This window comes from Sorex araneus, chromosome 3 (assembly GCF_027595985.1).
Source record: "Sorex araneus isolate mSorAra2 chromosome 3, mSorAra2.pri, whole genome shotgun sequence".
NCBI classification, from domain to species: Eukaryota; Metazoa; Chordata; class Mammalia; order Eulipotyphla; family Soricidae; genus Sorex; species Sorex araneus.
Window position 1 is genome coordinate 219,663,078 of NC_073304.1, and position 15,438 is coordinate 219,678,515.

General features: G+C 50.3%; 1 protein-coding gene across 7 annotated transcripts in view; it reads left to right on the forward strand.

The window, feature by feature from the left end:
• Nucleotides 1-15,438, forward strand: part of ATP6V0A1 (ATPase H+ transporting V0 subunit a1) — a 74,379-nt gene that overhangs the window by 55,122 nt on the left and 3,819 nt on the right. For 2 of the 7 annotated variants that reach the window (XM_055131516.1, XM_055131518.1), the window contains exons 16-22: nt 1,326-1,542; nt 2,454-2,561; nt 3,350-3,424; nt 7,089-7,196; nt 8,164-8,181; nt 12,047-12,164; nt 12,419-12,590. In XM_055131516.1, coding sequence (XP_054987491.1) covers nt 1,326-1,542; nt 2,454-2,561; nt 3,350-3,424; nt 7,089-7,196; nt 8,164-8,181; nt 12,047-12,164; nt 12,419-12,590 — 816 coding nt within the window. The remainder of the gene's footprint in view (nt 1-1,325; nt 1,543-2,453; nt 2,562-3,349; nt 3,425-7,088; nt 7,197-8,163; nt 8,182-12,046; nt 12,165-12,418; nt 12,591-15,438) is intronic. The other 5 variants (XM_004608790.2, XM_004608792.2, XM_004608791.3 and 2 more) reach the window with 3 other exon arrangements.

The following is a 15,438-nucleotide window of genomic DNA, read 5'->3' on the forward strand; positions in this document are numbered from 1 at the left end:
GAGTAAATCGATGAACAACAGGACGGCAGTGCTACAGTGCTACGTTTAGGGACCAGGAAAACAGGTCAAAGGACTGGAGTATATGTGTTATGTGTAGGAACCCCAAGTTTAGTTCCTGCCACCTCATACCACCCTAGGAGTGGCCCCCAAGCACTATGCCCCTAAACACCGTCTGGCATGCCCCCTCCCACAATAAAGAAAGCTCTTATAAGAATCTTATATTCTTAAGTGAGGGTCAATAATTGTTAGTCCCTTAATGATGTACATTTGCCATGAAGAGCTTTGATTAAAACCTTATGCAGGGGCTGGAGTGATAGCACAGCGGGTAGGGCGTTTGCCTTGCACGAGGCCGACCCGGGTTCGAATCCCAGCATCCCATATGGTCCCCTGAGCACCACCAGGAGTAATTCCTGAGTGCAGAGCCAGGAGTAACCCCTGTGCATCGCCAGGTGTGACCCAAAAAGAAAAAAAAAAAAAAAAAAACCTTATGCAGTTTTCGGGGCTGGAGTGATAGCACAGTGGGTAGTGCGTTTGCCTTGCACGGGGCCGACCCGGGTTCAATTCCCAGCATCCCATATGGTCTCCTGAGCACTGCCAGGAGTAATTCCTGAGTGCAGAGTCAGGAGTAACCCCTGTACATCGCTGGGTGTAACCTAAAAAAAGCCCAAAAAAGAAAAAGTCTAAAATCTAATACAGTTTTCATCAGAACTAATCAATTTTTCTCCCTCATATAAAATTATATGCTGTGGGCCAGAGGGATAGTACCGCAGGCATAGAGTTTGCCTTGCATGCAGTCAACCCAGGTTCAATTCCCAGCATCCCATATAGCCCCATGAGCACCGTTAGGAGTTGTTCCTGAGTGCAGAGCCAGGAGTAACCCCTGAGCATCACCCAGTCTGATTTAAAAAGCAAAAGTAAATAAATAAAATGCCTTGCTATGGTCACAGAATGTACAGGACCTTTCTAGTGCATTTCTCCTGGGAAACTGCAGGGGTGGTTAGAGACCTCCTCGAGATTCAAACTTTTGGGAGTAACAGTTGTGTTACCTTCTGTGCCTTTGGTTTTTGCTTCCTGCAGTGATAAAGACAGAATCCAGCAGCAGGGAAGATAGCATAAGGTCTGGTGCCCATGCCTTGCATGCTCTTGGCCCTGAATTCCATGCCTGGCACCACCTTGTAGTGGCCCTAGAGGGCTGCAGAGCACTGCCGGGAAGTCCCCCAGCCAAGAGTTGAATGTCAAGTCCAAGATCTTGCGAATATTCCACTTGGTGTGGGAGTGGCCCATGGGTCGCTCTCCTTTGACATTTGCTTTCTCTTCTTTCATAGGTATTTTAAGAAGCCCCTCAATATCTACTTTGGGTTTATTCCAGAAGTGATCTTTATGACTTCTTTGTTTGGCTACTTGGTCATCCTCATTTTTTTCAAGTGGACAGCCTATGATGTTCACATGTCTAAGGAAGCCCCGAGCCTTCTGATCCATTTCATCAATATGTTTCTCTTTTCCTATGAAGACACTGGTATTGCCATGCTATATTCTGGACAGGTGAGTCAATCAGGGGAGGACTATCTGAGGTGGTCACCTAAGATCAGGAAGCCCTAGATACTGCCGTGATCCTTTTAAAAGTCTTTTTTTTTTTTTTTTAATCCCTTTCTGGGGGCTGGAACGATAGCACAGCAGGTAAGGCGTTTGCCTTGCACTCAGCCGACCCGGGTTTGATTCCCAGCATCCCATATTGTCCCCTGAACACCGCCAGGAGTAACCCCTGTTCGTCACTGGGTGTGACCCAAAAAGTAAAAAAAAAAAAATCTGTCCAGAGAGATAGGAGAGTGAGTAGGGCACTTGGCTTGCTTGCAGTCAACCTGAATTCAATCCCCAATACCCCATATGGTCCCCTGAGCCCATGAGGAGTGATACCTGAGTGCAGAACCAGAATTAAGTCATGAACCCTGCCATGATGGCCTCAAAACACAAAAAACCCTTTCTAAAGCATTTAGTATTTGGCGCAAATGGCCCATCCTCCTTAATGCTGCTGCAAATCACAGTAGCCAGAAAGGAAAGCTTTATAACTCATCCTGTGGGTAGTTTCTGGAGTTTGCTTCTTGGTAATGTGTGCTAGTTATTTTGAGACACTGAACAGTGATATTCATAGATATCACTGGATATCATAGGGAGAAGGTATTGTTTGGGTGTGCCAGAAAACAGTACAGTAGGTAATGCACTTGCCTTGCAGGCAGCCTACCCAGATTCTATCCCTGGCACCACATGTGGACCCCAAACCCCACCAGAAGTGATCCCTGAGCAGAAAGCCCAGTGTAAGCCCTCAGCATCGCTGGGTGTGCCCTGGAAGCAAAAAGAAAAAAAAAGAGTTATATTTAGGGGGAGGGGAAAAACGAATATATGTGCTGAGGCAGAAAATTTTTGATCATTTAATGTGATGTACTTGTCCTTTGCAGAAAGGAATTCAGTGTTTCCTGGTAGTGGTTGCATTACTGTGTGTACCTTGGATGCTACTGTGTAAGCCACTGATCCTTCGCCATCAGTATTTGAGGAGGAAGCATTTGGTGAGTGTATTTCTGTTGCCAAAAGTGACTAGAATTTTTTTTAACAAGGCAGTTACTGATTGAGTATAATGAACTATACATACATACATCTGTGGACACTTATGGTGGATTTGTGTCAGCTCTCAGCATGAGCAGTGCACCTGCTAAGAACAGAAACATGTCCTTGAACATCTGCACTTAGTTTTGAGTAGAGAACAAAGTCTTGACCCTTTCTGGTCATGTTTGCTCTTGCTGTGCTCAGCAGAATCCAGGCCTGGGCCTGTCTGGTTATCTCAGCAGCCAAAGACTAGCAAGAACTGTGCGGCTGGGTGAGCCCATCCATGTGGTTTGCCTGGGCAACCACAGGGCTGATGCTGAGACACCTTCTTTTAAAATGAGACTATATGATGCCTCACCAACCAAGATACCCAGGAAAGAGGTTCAGTTTAAAGTCTGTTGGGTTCTTTTTTTTCTTGGTCTTTTAAAAAGCAGCATACATACATGTGTTTACAGGATGTATGTATGCATGTGAATTCTGTACGTACACAGTTAAACTGACACATTTTTGTTTCTTGCAATGCGGAAGTATTAATGCGGTAATGCCTGGGAAGACCCTAAACATCTTGTTGCATGACTCTCATACGGCTGTTAGATTATTACTCCTGTTGGACAGCAGCTGAGTTACAAGACCCTCCTTCTCCCTTCTCTGGTCATCTTCATCCTTCCATCCGCCCTCCATTCGTCTCCCCCTTCACTCCCTCCCTCTTCTGTTTCCTTCTCCCTTCCTGTTTTCTTCCGTTCACTATCAGGAAGGGCAACCTGTGGAAGCCCCAGTCAGCCCAACCCCGAGCCAACAGGGACTAGAGGCAGCAGCGGCTGCAACAGTGAGTGACTTAAAACCAGCCAACCATCACATTTGGTTTGAAGAGGTGGCAAACAGTGCAGCCGAATTCTTTTTAACCAGATTGAGAGCATGGGACACGTGTGCCTTTGGGAAGTGTGTCCTTGTTACTCGTTGAGATGATGCCAGAAAAGATATCCACCTCTTAGGAGTAGATTCTGAGATCATCTTTACCATTGGCCCGCTAAGTTTCATTCCGCTATGTAAGTACAGTCATGTCTCTGGAAGCAAAGTGACTGTTGTTTTTTCCTTCAGAGTCCCCTACCCTCACCCCATCCCCTGACCCCACCCCCCTTTTCTTAATCCAAGATGGCAGCTCTTGAACTCACTCACTTTCGTGTCTGTATGTTGTAAATTGGATGACTTTTTTTTTTTTTTTCCAGCATAGAGCAAGGACATCTGCGTGGTTCTTGATTTGATGTCCGGGTACTTCTGCTTTAGACAAATGCTTGGACATTTGATCCCTTCTCTGAAGTGGAGACTCATGCATGTCTGTTTTCTTGTGAGAGGCTCTGAAGCCCCATGTGTCCTCACCTCAGCTGTTCTGTGAGCCCTCCACTCTGCAGCATGTCTGTGTGTGCTCAGCATCTGTTGTAATAAAGAGGGTCACCTGCTCCTGTCTTTCTTCCCATGCTAACTCATGACTCAGTAAAAGCATTCTATATGCTTAGAATGACAGTAATTACCCTTAAAAAATCCTTGAACTAAAATCTTATACTGATGTCAAAATAGTTCAGTTTATCTTCCCAGCAGTATTGATTTGTTCGTACAGTGGTACACTGGTAGTATCAGACTCTTTAAGAAAACAGTACTTAGGGAGATAGCCGTTTCGTTTCTTAGGTGTTTCTGATTATTTTAAATTTTTGAGCACTACTATTATCCTTCTAGAATGAGTCTGAAAGTGATTTTTTTTTCCATCAGAAGCCATTTCAGTGCTGATTATTAACTTGTTTTCAGTTAGGGAGTTATTTGCTCCTTCCCCATGAAAAATAGAATTTTTTTTAAGTATATGAAGCACATACTGTTTATTTATTGACCTTCTTTCCATGTACTCTTCTTTTCCCCTAGCCTTAGTGAATTTAAAATGTGCTTCTAAGATCTTGCTGCTTGTAAACCTGACATCCTCTTCTCTGGCTCTCCGTTCAAAGGCCCTAGGCCAGAACACTGCACATTCACTGTGTCTTCTCATCCTGCTGCTTCTCTACACATCTGTTTCCCAGGAGCGCATGACTACATTAATGTGATCTTTCTGCTATAGGGACCCTAGATTCTTGACCCCAGGGTTAGAGTGATGAAAACTGACTTGTTTTCATTCTGTGTCGTGTCCTTCTGGATGTCTGTAATGGTATGCCACAGTTTTTCTTTTTCTTTTTTTCTGCTGTTGTGTTTGCGTTCTCCACCTTCCTGTAGCTCTCACTACCTTTGAGCCGGAGAGGTACTTGTCAGTGTCTGCCTGGAAGCTTTCATGCGTGTGCCTCTCCTTGACCTGCTGCTCGGGGAAGCAGCAGAAACGGCTTTGTGCTCGAGGAGCCTTGATGCCTGAAGCTGGCTCCATTTCCCCGGAGCCTATCTGGGGATGCACTGAAGTCCACTCCTGTCACCAGTGTCTTCGTTGCAGTGAAGGGCTGGCAGGGATGGCACAAATGGTCTGAGGTGCTCCCGTGACTCCAAAATCTGTCTCCACAACAGAGTCACCTGAGACACTTTAAAGCTTCTTAAGAAATTATGGATAAGAGGAAGAAGTAAACCATGGCCCATGACTTCGTTTCCCTAATGATATTAAAAACTAAAATGAAAGCATTAGGTGCCTGTGGTTAGGTCTGCAAATGGCACTGAAAGAAAACACGCCCTACCCTGCCAGAGTAGGGGGATGGCTCACGGTAGGGTGGGAGACTGCCAGCCTTTCATTCCTACATAAACCAGCATTTTTCTATCATCTTTTGGTAGAAGCATGGATGTACATAGGTACATAGTTAAAACACATTCAGAAAGTGTGTTTTAAACTGTAGCATTCTTCTACCCTTGATTTATTCAGCTTTTTAAAATGAAGTGTATCTCAGAGATGGTTTCGCATTGGTGCTCACTTTTTATTTATTTCTAGTGCTGGGGGATCAAGCCCAAGGCCTCACACTGCTGAGCCTCTGAGCCACATCCACTGCTGTGATGCTCCTTGCCTATAAAAACGACATGCTTTCAGGGGCCCGTTCCTTAGTACAGTGGGTAGGGAATTTGCCTTGAACACAGCTCACTCGGGTCCAATTCCCAGCATCCCATATGATCCCCTGAGCCCACCAGGAGTGATCTCTGAGTGAAAAGCCAAGAATATGCCTGAGCACCAACTGGGTATGACACAAAAACCAAAACCAAAAACAGAGCAGAAACATCCTTGTCCATGGGCTTTGTTTAAATTTCATAAGCATAGATATTCCCAGCAGTGGGACTGATGAGTCTCAAAGCTTACATACCTTTTCAATTTTGAGAGACAATCAAAATAATTAAAAAATCTGTATTTTGGGGGAACATTTTTTTTAATCAGATTTCTAGACCTACAGTGTGGACCATTTCTGAGAGTAGTACTTGAGAATGTTTTTCTAATGAAATACAGTCTTTTAGTTGATTCTGATGCAGCTGGTCCTCTGACCAGCATGTGAGAACCCCACTGGAAGCAAAGGGAGCTTTAGCCCAGCCACTGAATTCTATCATTGATGTCAAGCTAGTTGACCATAAATCTGCTCAAGTGTCATTTGTGTTGTTGCAAGTAATCCTGAAACTGTTGTTTCGAAATAATCCTGAAACTCTTGCCCAGGCCAACCCTTATAAAGCGGGTGTGGGTCTCTTCAGCTCCTCTCCCCTATTAATCCCTCTTGGTCTCTGTCCAGCATATTAACCTCTGTTCTGCCTGGGTTTTGTAGCCAAAGAGCCCTTTTGTTTTATTAAACACACGTTTTTCCAATCCAAGTTGACTCCTGGGGACCCTGTTTAAAACTCTTGCCTGAGAAGTAAGATGGGAGTGCCCACGGGCTGGAAAGAGTTGTTGCCGCACTCCAGAAGCCTCTAGTGAAAGAAAGAAGCTGCTTTTGCTTCTTCCAGTTTTTTCCTTCCCTTTTAGTGTTCTCTAACTACACCATTTTTTTCCCCTTTCCTGGGCCTCAGAAGTCCATGACACCTCAGTAGAAACCTTGTCTTTCACTCATGGAGGCTGAAAACTCATTAGAACAGTTTATAGTCACTGTCTGGCTCCTTTCGCGCATAGGAAGCCTGCGCTTTCGTTTCAGAAAACCATGGGCCCTGGAGGCTCGCCAGATAGAACCACACTTGTTCGGAGAATCCATTTGGAGCAGGCTTTTCATTCTAGCCAGGATTCGCAAGTGGTGTTTACCAACACCAGGCCAATGTCTCTTGGTGAAGAAGTAGTGCCTGTTCCCCACTACAGCAGGGCCAGTATAGATCGAGGCAGGGCTGGGGCGGTGATGGGCGGGATGGGACCAGTGGCCCGTGTTTAGCTGCTCAGTCCATGGGGTTTGCTTGTGTTGTTAGCAGATATGCTTTTCTGAGGTTTGTATGTACTAACCATCGCCCTTCCCCACCTCACAGAATGTCACATGTAAAGCCCAGGCAAATTCGACTCTTTCTGTTCGTCTGTGTAGGGAACTCTCAACTTTGGTGGGATCAGGGTGGGCAACGGACCGACAGAGGAGGATGCTGAGATTATTCAGCATGACCAGCTCTCCACCCATTCCGAGGACGCAGAAGAGGTAAGATCCAGTGGCGTGGGCATCCTCTCCTTCCATCTCAGCTTGGTCCTTGTCTCACGTCCTTCCTTGCCCCCCGTGGTCTTCTTGAAAATACTAATACTAACGAGCCCCTGCCTTCTGGACCTCTCAGGGCACTGCAGCTTTCTCCAGTGGGCCCCTCCACACGGCTCTGACTTCCAGTATTGCCAGCAGAGCCCACAGCAGTCTGATTCTTTGTCTAATTTCTTGAATTCCACGTGGCCCACAGGGCTCTATGTACGCGTTTCAGAGACCCCCCCTGGCTCTCCTAGGGACAGAGCAGAGGGGAGGCCCCCGTGGACAGCAGCCCTCTCAGGGGGTAGCATCTTCATCCTTGGCCCCTTCCAAGAGTGGCTCCAGCTGGAACCAGGACCACTGGCACTTTTCAAGTCTTGGCCTGTTCACATGCTCTCATTGCAGGCATTTTCTTTGCGGCTTTTCAAATTGGTGATTGCCCACTTTTTATAGGGAGAGTGAGACGTGGCCAGGCTTAGATTTTTCTTTAATTATCACCTCCAGGCCACCTTGGTTTTTAAATTCCACTCCTCTTGCCTGATCACTCATAGCACGAAGTCTTTTCACAAATAACAGAAGTTGGAAATCTCCTCTGCCAAAAGCTCTTTTCTTTTTTTTTCTTTTTCTTTTTTTTTTTTTAAGCTAACGTGAATTGAGAACCCAGGTGACTGGCCTTTTCAGTCTGACCACTTTGACTCTGTGTATCACTGTTTTAAAAAGAAATTGCAAAGGTTGGGAATACTTTTAAAAATATGTATCTGAATGTTCTGATTGCTGCTGCTGTGGCTGTGTTGACCGAGGGGGCCCACCTCCACCACGGTGGACCCACTTAGCACCTCAAGCCTCCTTCCCAGGAAGCGGCCCATAGCTTTGTGACTTGTGACCTTGTGTGTGGTTTGGCTCTCCCCACTAAGTGTAAATTTGTGTTTTCAAGCCTCCCGAGGATGAAGTGGTAAGACCCATGCTGGCTTTGCCTTCATGTCTCTCTGTGACTTTCCTTTCCATCCTTGTGATCACTCTGCTGACCCCGCTGCATCCCGGGGCCACCCGTGACACCTGTGCATCCTGCATCTCACTGGCCATTTCTAACGCGCTCGCGGGCCTGTGTTCTGAGAACGCTCATCTCCACAAACCGCATCTCATGCCAGTCCCCTGTGTCTTTGTTTCACTGACCTGGCTGATCCGGTACCTCTGAGAATGGCTTTCAGTGAGCTCCAAGTAATGTCTGCTGTGGCATTCTTGAAGTGACTCCCCTCTGGAGCTCCATCCACTGGCCTCTGCCTTCCTTTCTCCTGTGATGCCTCGGTCACTCTGCCACTGGGACTCACTGTTCCTCCCACTCCTCTGAGTATTTCTGTGAACGCACACCCTTCCTCCCTGTCTGAGACTCAGCAGCCTCTTCTGCTGCTCTCATCATGCCCCTAGTGAGACTCACTGGACCTGGCTTGGCATCTGTGTCACCTTCATGTGCCCCGGGGGAGGGGGTTCACCAGCTTTCAGAAGGAGGCTTTTCCTGAAGTGCACCCCAGAAATAGGAGTCCAGCCATGTGAGAGGGGAACATGTTCTGCCAGCCAAACACATAGAATAGCAGGACAGAGAGAAAGGCGGCTAAGTGTTCAGGCCACGTCTGGAGCGGAATGTCTTCTAGCTCATCAGTAATTCACTGAGTATCACCCAAATGATGAATTGAGTTTGTTTTTATGTTTAAAGGCTGCGCTGCACTGTTTGCACCTTTCCCAAATTCTTCTGTAAAATTCATAGACCCGAGGCCCCTTCCTTTCCCGACTCTTCTGGCTCTGCAGTAGTGCAGTGGGATTAAATGTTTTATCTGCATAAAACAGACAGTGCTCAGCCTCGTTCGGGCTGGGAGGCTCCCAGTGGGGTGTGTGGGGTGAGCGGTCCAGAGCATGGTCCCCACTGGAACCTCGCCTCGCCTCTGCTCTACCCAAAGAGTTCCTTGGCTGAGCACCCACAGCACTGGTCGATGTCAGAGTGCTCCTCATGAGCCCTGTCACAGGGGGCTGCAAATCAGAACCCCCAACCCAGTCACTGACAGCCCCCACTTTCCATAGGGGTTCAGCATCCACAGCTTTCTAAGTAGTCAAATCATTCTGTGTTCATCAGACATATGCACAATTTACTTCTGCGCCCCAAAAAAAGGTGGCAAATGAAACAGAACCTTTTGAAAAGTCCAGCCTACTTCTTGAACTTTCCCATTTGGGTTGACTAAAAATCGGCTGACCTCACAGGTCAGCCTGTGCAGCCCTAACCCATAGTTTGGGGGCTGGAGGGTGGGGATGCTCAGTCTAGGTGCAGAGTACAGCAGGTCAGGGAGTCACCCAAGAAGCCAGTCAGCCAGGTCCAGCAGCGCTTCCACTGTGCTTCTCACCGCTGCGTTCACCCTCCACCCATTCATTCACCTCCGTGGGCCAAGCACTATAGTTCGTGCTGCAGAAGTGGAGCTCCCAGATGCCTTGAGGTGACGTACAGCCCAGTGGTCAAGCATTTGCACCGTGATGCCCTGGTTTTGATCTGTGGCATACAGACTCTTGAGGGGTGGCAAATAGTGCAGGAGCTCGGGCACATGCCTCGCATGTGCCTGACCTGAATTCTGTTCCCAGCAGCACCTCGTGGTCCCCAGGGAAGAGGAACATCACCAGGTGTAGCCCCAGACGCCCATAGCACCACTGTAGTTGCTTGGGTATCTCTTAGCCCTGTGGGGCTCACGCTGCATGGCATCCTCAAGCCCTTGCAGTGAACCCACAGCCTGGTTAGTCAAGAATCACCAGTTGGGTCCCTGGATCTCCTGAGCACCATTAGGGAACCCCCCCAATCACCCCCGCATCCCTTTAAGAAAGTGGTTCTATCAAGCTGGAGATATAATACAAGGGCGAGGTTCTTGCTTGCTTTGCATTGGCCAACAGCATTTCCATCCCCGCCACTGCAGATGGTCCCTCAAGTCCTACCAGGAGTGATCCCTGAGCACAGAGCCAGGAGTCAGAAGCCCTGAGCACCACGGGGTGTGGCCTCAAACCCCTTCTCCCCCAAAAAAATAAGTGAGCTAAGAGTGGGTGCTAGATCAAGGTGGACTCAAGATATATTTTCAGAAGCCCAGAGACCTGACAGCTGTTGAGGTGCAGTTGTGGAAAGAGGAGACCAGAAAAGGGCTCCCCAAGGAAACTATTGCTAAACTTAGCTCCACTTCCCCCACAGGAGCCTGAGGGCGGGGAAGGGTATTGGGGAGCACAGAGGCCTGCAGATGTAACCCATACGGGCCTGAGTATTCCCCTGGACTCGGAGCAGTCAGGAGTATGGACACGGGTAAAAGGTGAAGCTAAAAGGTTGGTAAGAGTCAGCCAGAGTAGAGTAGTTGGACAGCAGGGAGCCACTGGAGGGCAGTGAGGCCAAATATGGCACAGCTCATGCCCAAACGTCCAGGTGGGTCTTCTGGGGCATGGAGAATTGGGAAGGAACACAGTTTGGAGATAAAAAGGCAGGAGAGGGGCTGGAGCAATAGCACAGCGGGTAGGGCATTTGCCTTGCATGCAGCTGACCCGGGTTCGATTCCCAGCATCCCATATGGTCCCCTGAGCACCGCCAGGAGTGATTCCTGAGTGCAGAGCCAGGAGTAACCCCTGTGCATCGCCAGGTGTGACCCAAAAAGCAAAAAAAAAAAAAAAAAAAAAAGGCAGGAGAGAAGTGGGCAGCCGGAAGTGATGTGAGGCATTGGCGGGGGTGGGGGTGGGGGTGGGCGGGGTTGCTAACAGGAGGCTGAGGAAGTAAAACATGCAGGTCTCAGGGCCTGAGTGAGTGTAAGGGCAAGAGTGAGCAAAGATTCATTACTGACGTGGGGGCCTAGTCGTGCTCTGGATTAGGGGCGGCATTTGGAGTAACGGTGGCCAGTCAGTGTTGGCTGGGTCTTAGGGGAACAATGAGCTTGTTTAGTGTGGGTGACACTGCATTTGGAGGGCCGCTCTGGGCACTGGAAGGAGGCGTAGAGCCTGTTCCTGCCTCCCCTCCATGCTAGAACTAACTCTCAGTATAGAAAGGAAAATGGGTGAAAGGCAGCACCAGGAGGGAAAGAGTCAGAGACAGTACTTGTCAGTCTGGTTCTAATCAACTCTCCAAGTAAGAATCACTAATACTTTTGCCAAAATTTCCCTGTGTGATCTCAGAAGTCAGGAAAGAAAGAGGAAGTTCTCTCGCTTCCAAGGGTGGTGAAAATAAGGGCTCTGCCAGGGTCTTGAAACATTGTATGAGACCCTGTTGTCAACAGTTTTGTAAATCACATTGCCTGAAAGGTAAAACATTTTAAGTAAAGACAGCTAAGAGTAGGGTGTAGTTGAGTGGTGAGCACAGGCCTTACCCTATGAAGTGTCCCTGGGGTCCTCCCCAACACCCACCCAGGAAAGCCCCCACAACTGTGATAAAAGCGACCTGAGAGAGGCAGCTGTGGAGGGTGGCTGTCCTGCAGACAGCCTCTGTCCGTCTGCTCAGCCCCAGCCATGCTACCTGTGTGGAGACCTTCCGACTCTCTGGCTGCTGTAACACAGAGGGTGGGAGGCTGCAGTGCACCCAACCACCCAGACACACACCCCAAGGCCAGAGCAGACCAGTGCGTACAAAGGGCACCCTGAAACTGGAGCTCAGGAAAGTGCAGTGTGTGTAAGGGAGCAGGGCAGCCCATTCGAGGGTGGCTGGCACAGCTGAGGCCACGCCCTGTGCCCAGTCTCCAGGGGACAGGCATCCTTAACTCCCGCCCTCCTGCCCCGCATCTCCTTGTCTGAGCTCTTGTCTCTGCTCTCCTCCATGGCAGTTTGATTTTGGAGACACCATGGTCCACCAGGCCATCCACACTATCGAGTACTGCCTGGGCTGCATCTCCAACACCGCCTCCTACCTGCGCCTCTGGGCCCTCAGCCTGGCTCACGCCCGTGAGTATCACCTCACACCCAGCAGAAACGGCCACTTCCCCCTTCTTGGGCACCCTTGAATGTGGTGGGGGGAGGACTGGAAGCTATCCAAAATCGCAACCCAGTGCTTGGCTTCTCAAGCATCTTGAATCCAGATTCATTTGCCAGGTTGGCTCTGCAGGGTGGGCCAGCCCGGGCCGCGGGCACGCGGGCTACAGGAGCACTGCAGGTCATGGCCCAGTGATCCCCTCACAGTATCTCTCCTCACTCCCTAGAGCTGTCTGAGGTGCTTTGGACCATGGTGATCCACATCGGCCTGAGCGTGAAGAGCCTGGCAGGAAGCCTGGGGCTGTTCTTCATCTTTGCTGCCTTCGCCACCCTGACCGTGGCCATCCTGCTGATCATGGAGGGCCTCTCTGCCTTCCTGCACGCGCTGCGGCTCCACTGGTGAGGGGCATGATCGGTGGCAGGGAGTGGTCTCGGTTACCAGGGGTGGGGTGGGGTTGGGAGCGGGGTTGTCCTATGCCAGTGCCAGTCTCTTCACTCTGTTTACTTCCATTATCACAGCTGAGCAGGGTGTGACAAGATCCCTGACCCCTTAGCAGGGAGGCTTGGGAAGGTTCTGGAAGGCACAGATGCATGTGGGTCTCCAGGGAGAGGTGCCTGGTCACTGCTCTCAACTTCTCTCTCTGCACCTCTCAGCTGTTCTTCAGGGCTATTCATGGTGACCGAAAGTTTGACAGCGAGGCTTTTTTTTTTTTTTTCCTCATTTGTTCTTGGCTCTGGGGGCCAGATAATACAGTGATACTCAGAAGCTGCTCCTTACCAGTGGAGCCTGGGGATCCCACAGGCCACGGTCCTGGCAGCTGACTCCCTACCCCCAAACTCCCCACCTCTGGCCCTGTATTTATTTGGTTTTTCACTCTGGCACATCTTCCTGTCCTCTGAACCATGCTCAAGTATGTGCTATAGGTCTAGAGCAGAGTTTCCCAAACTCGTTTCATTTGCCACCCCCTTTGCAGGAAAAAAATAATAAATTTAGCCACCCCACCACCCAATTCCCAAAATGGATCTTCTTTAAGTCAACCACAGAAAGCACTGCCCCCATTTCATCCTGGCCTTCTGTCCTATGCCAGTGTCTTCAGGTGGGAGTCCCCACAGTGCCACCATGAGGACGGATCCTGGTTGCACAAAATCGGGTTGCAGGGGCTGGAGCAATAGCACAGCGGGTAGGGTAGGGCGTTTGCCTTGCACGCAGCCGACCCTGGTTCGATTCCCAGCATCCCATATGGTCCCCTGAGCACCGCCAGGGGTTAATTCCTGAGTGCAGAGCCAGGAGTAACCTGTGCATTGCCGGGTGTGACCCAAAAAGAAAAAAAAAAAAAGACAATCGGGTTGCAAATGAAAATTAGGCTTAACAAATAAATATCTGAGGGGCTGGAGCGATAGCACAGCGGGTAGGGAGGGCATTTGCCTTGCACACGGCCGACCCGGGTTCAAATCCCAGCATCCCATATGGTCCCCTGAGCACCGCCAGGGGTGATTCCTGAGTGCATGAGCCAGGAGTGACCCCTGTGCATTGCTAGGTGTGACCCAGAAAGCAAAATAAAAATAAATATCTGAGAATAGGGGCTGGAGTGATAGCACAGGGGATAGGCCTTGCACGTGGCTGACCTGGGTTCAATCCCCGGCACCCCATATATGGTTCCCAAGCACTGCCAGGAGTGACCCTTGAGTGCCTAGCCAGGAGCAACCCCTGAACACCGCTGGGTGTGACTCAAAAACCAAAAAAAAAAAAAAAAAAGCTGAGAACATCCAGTTCGACTGAATGTCAGGTAAACAATGAGTCATTTTCAGATGTGTCCCAAGTGGGCATCCTGTGCTTTATCTAGCTCGTCTACCTCTGTGATTCCCTTTCCTTCCAGATTTGATGGCCCCTGCTCCCCGCTTTTGGGCCTCAAGCCTTAGTGACTGTGGATGCTCAGAATTCTGTCCCTGGGGTACCCCCCCGCCCAATCTTGTGTGCACATCCTGGTCGCCAGCGGGAAGCTGACTGAGCTCCCTCGGGAGCCCCTGGAGGAGTCGTGCTGTGGTGGTCCTGATCTGAGGGCCATGGGGGGCTCTCAGCTCTCCAGACTGAGGGAGATCTGCAGCTGGACCTCCCTTCCCCACCCCCACCCCATCCCTTCATCTGTGCCCTTTCTCCTGGGGAGCTGCTGGAGGCTTCTGTGCCACTCTGATGTTGGGAGGCCCAGAAGTGGGCCTCAGCCTTCCCTTGAAAGCACCCGTGACCGAGCGGCCTAGGTGCAGAGCCACCCTCTGCCCGCTCAGCTGTTGTTTACTGCCCAGGCAGGGCCAGGGCCAGAGCTAGGGGGCTGGGCGTGCTGCAGGGCTCAGCCTGCTGGCCAGCAACCCATTCTAAGCTTATCAGCGTCCGCTCTCCCAGCACACTTCCTTAGCCACTCAGGGTGAGGGAATGTCTGAGCAGCCAGCCTGCGATGACTCACTTGTTCTTGCCCTCTTGGCTTCCTTCTCTTCCTATTTACTTCTCTGTCTCCTGAGCCCCGGGCTTGAGGGAACAGTCACCGCCCCACCATAATTGCAGTCCAAGTAGGAAACCTGTTCCCGCCTCCCTGGACAGGGTGGGGCACATGCAAGGAGCCAGGCACAACCCCGTACGAGGAAGGCGGCCTCATGGCCAATTCAGAATGTGACATGGATCTCTGGCCAGAGGAGGCCCCTCTCTGGGAGATCTCTGGCCTTCGAGTGATGGCGTTTCCCCTGATCCTCCCAGCTAGCGGAGAGGGCCAGCTTGGGGCCGACCTCCAGGGCTACCATCTCTGGCTGGATGGCTCAGGAGAGCGCCTGTTTCTCTCAACCCTGCTTTCTCTCACCTGAGAGGAGAATGATTTCCCCGAGACAGACAAGGGTGCCGTGTGGAACTGTCTGCCCTCACCTGTAGGGCCTCGGCTGCCTTGCAGAGAAGCTGGATTCCTGGGAACACTGCATGAGGCCATGTAGGGTCGAGGAGGCCCAGGGAGCACACGACATACCGGGGCCTCTCAGGTGTCGTTTGCAAGGAGCAGGCTTGGCAGACACGCTGTGCTCTTGGGTTTTGTGGAGTTTGGGGTAGTGGAGTGTTGGGTGAAAGGGAAGCAAGGAGGCCTTTGTGCAGCTTCCAGAAGCCCTTGGCCCCACCAAAGGAGAAGGGAGGAGGCTGGTACTCGTGCGCCCTCTCCTGGCCACTCACAGGACTGCTGCAGGGAGTCCTGGTCTGCCCAGTAAAAGGAATAGG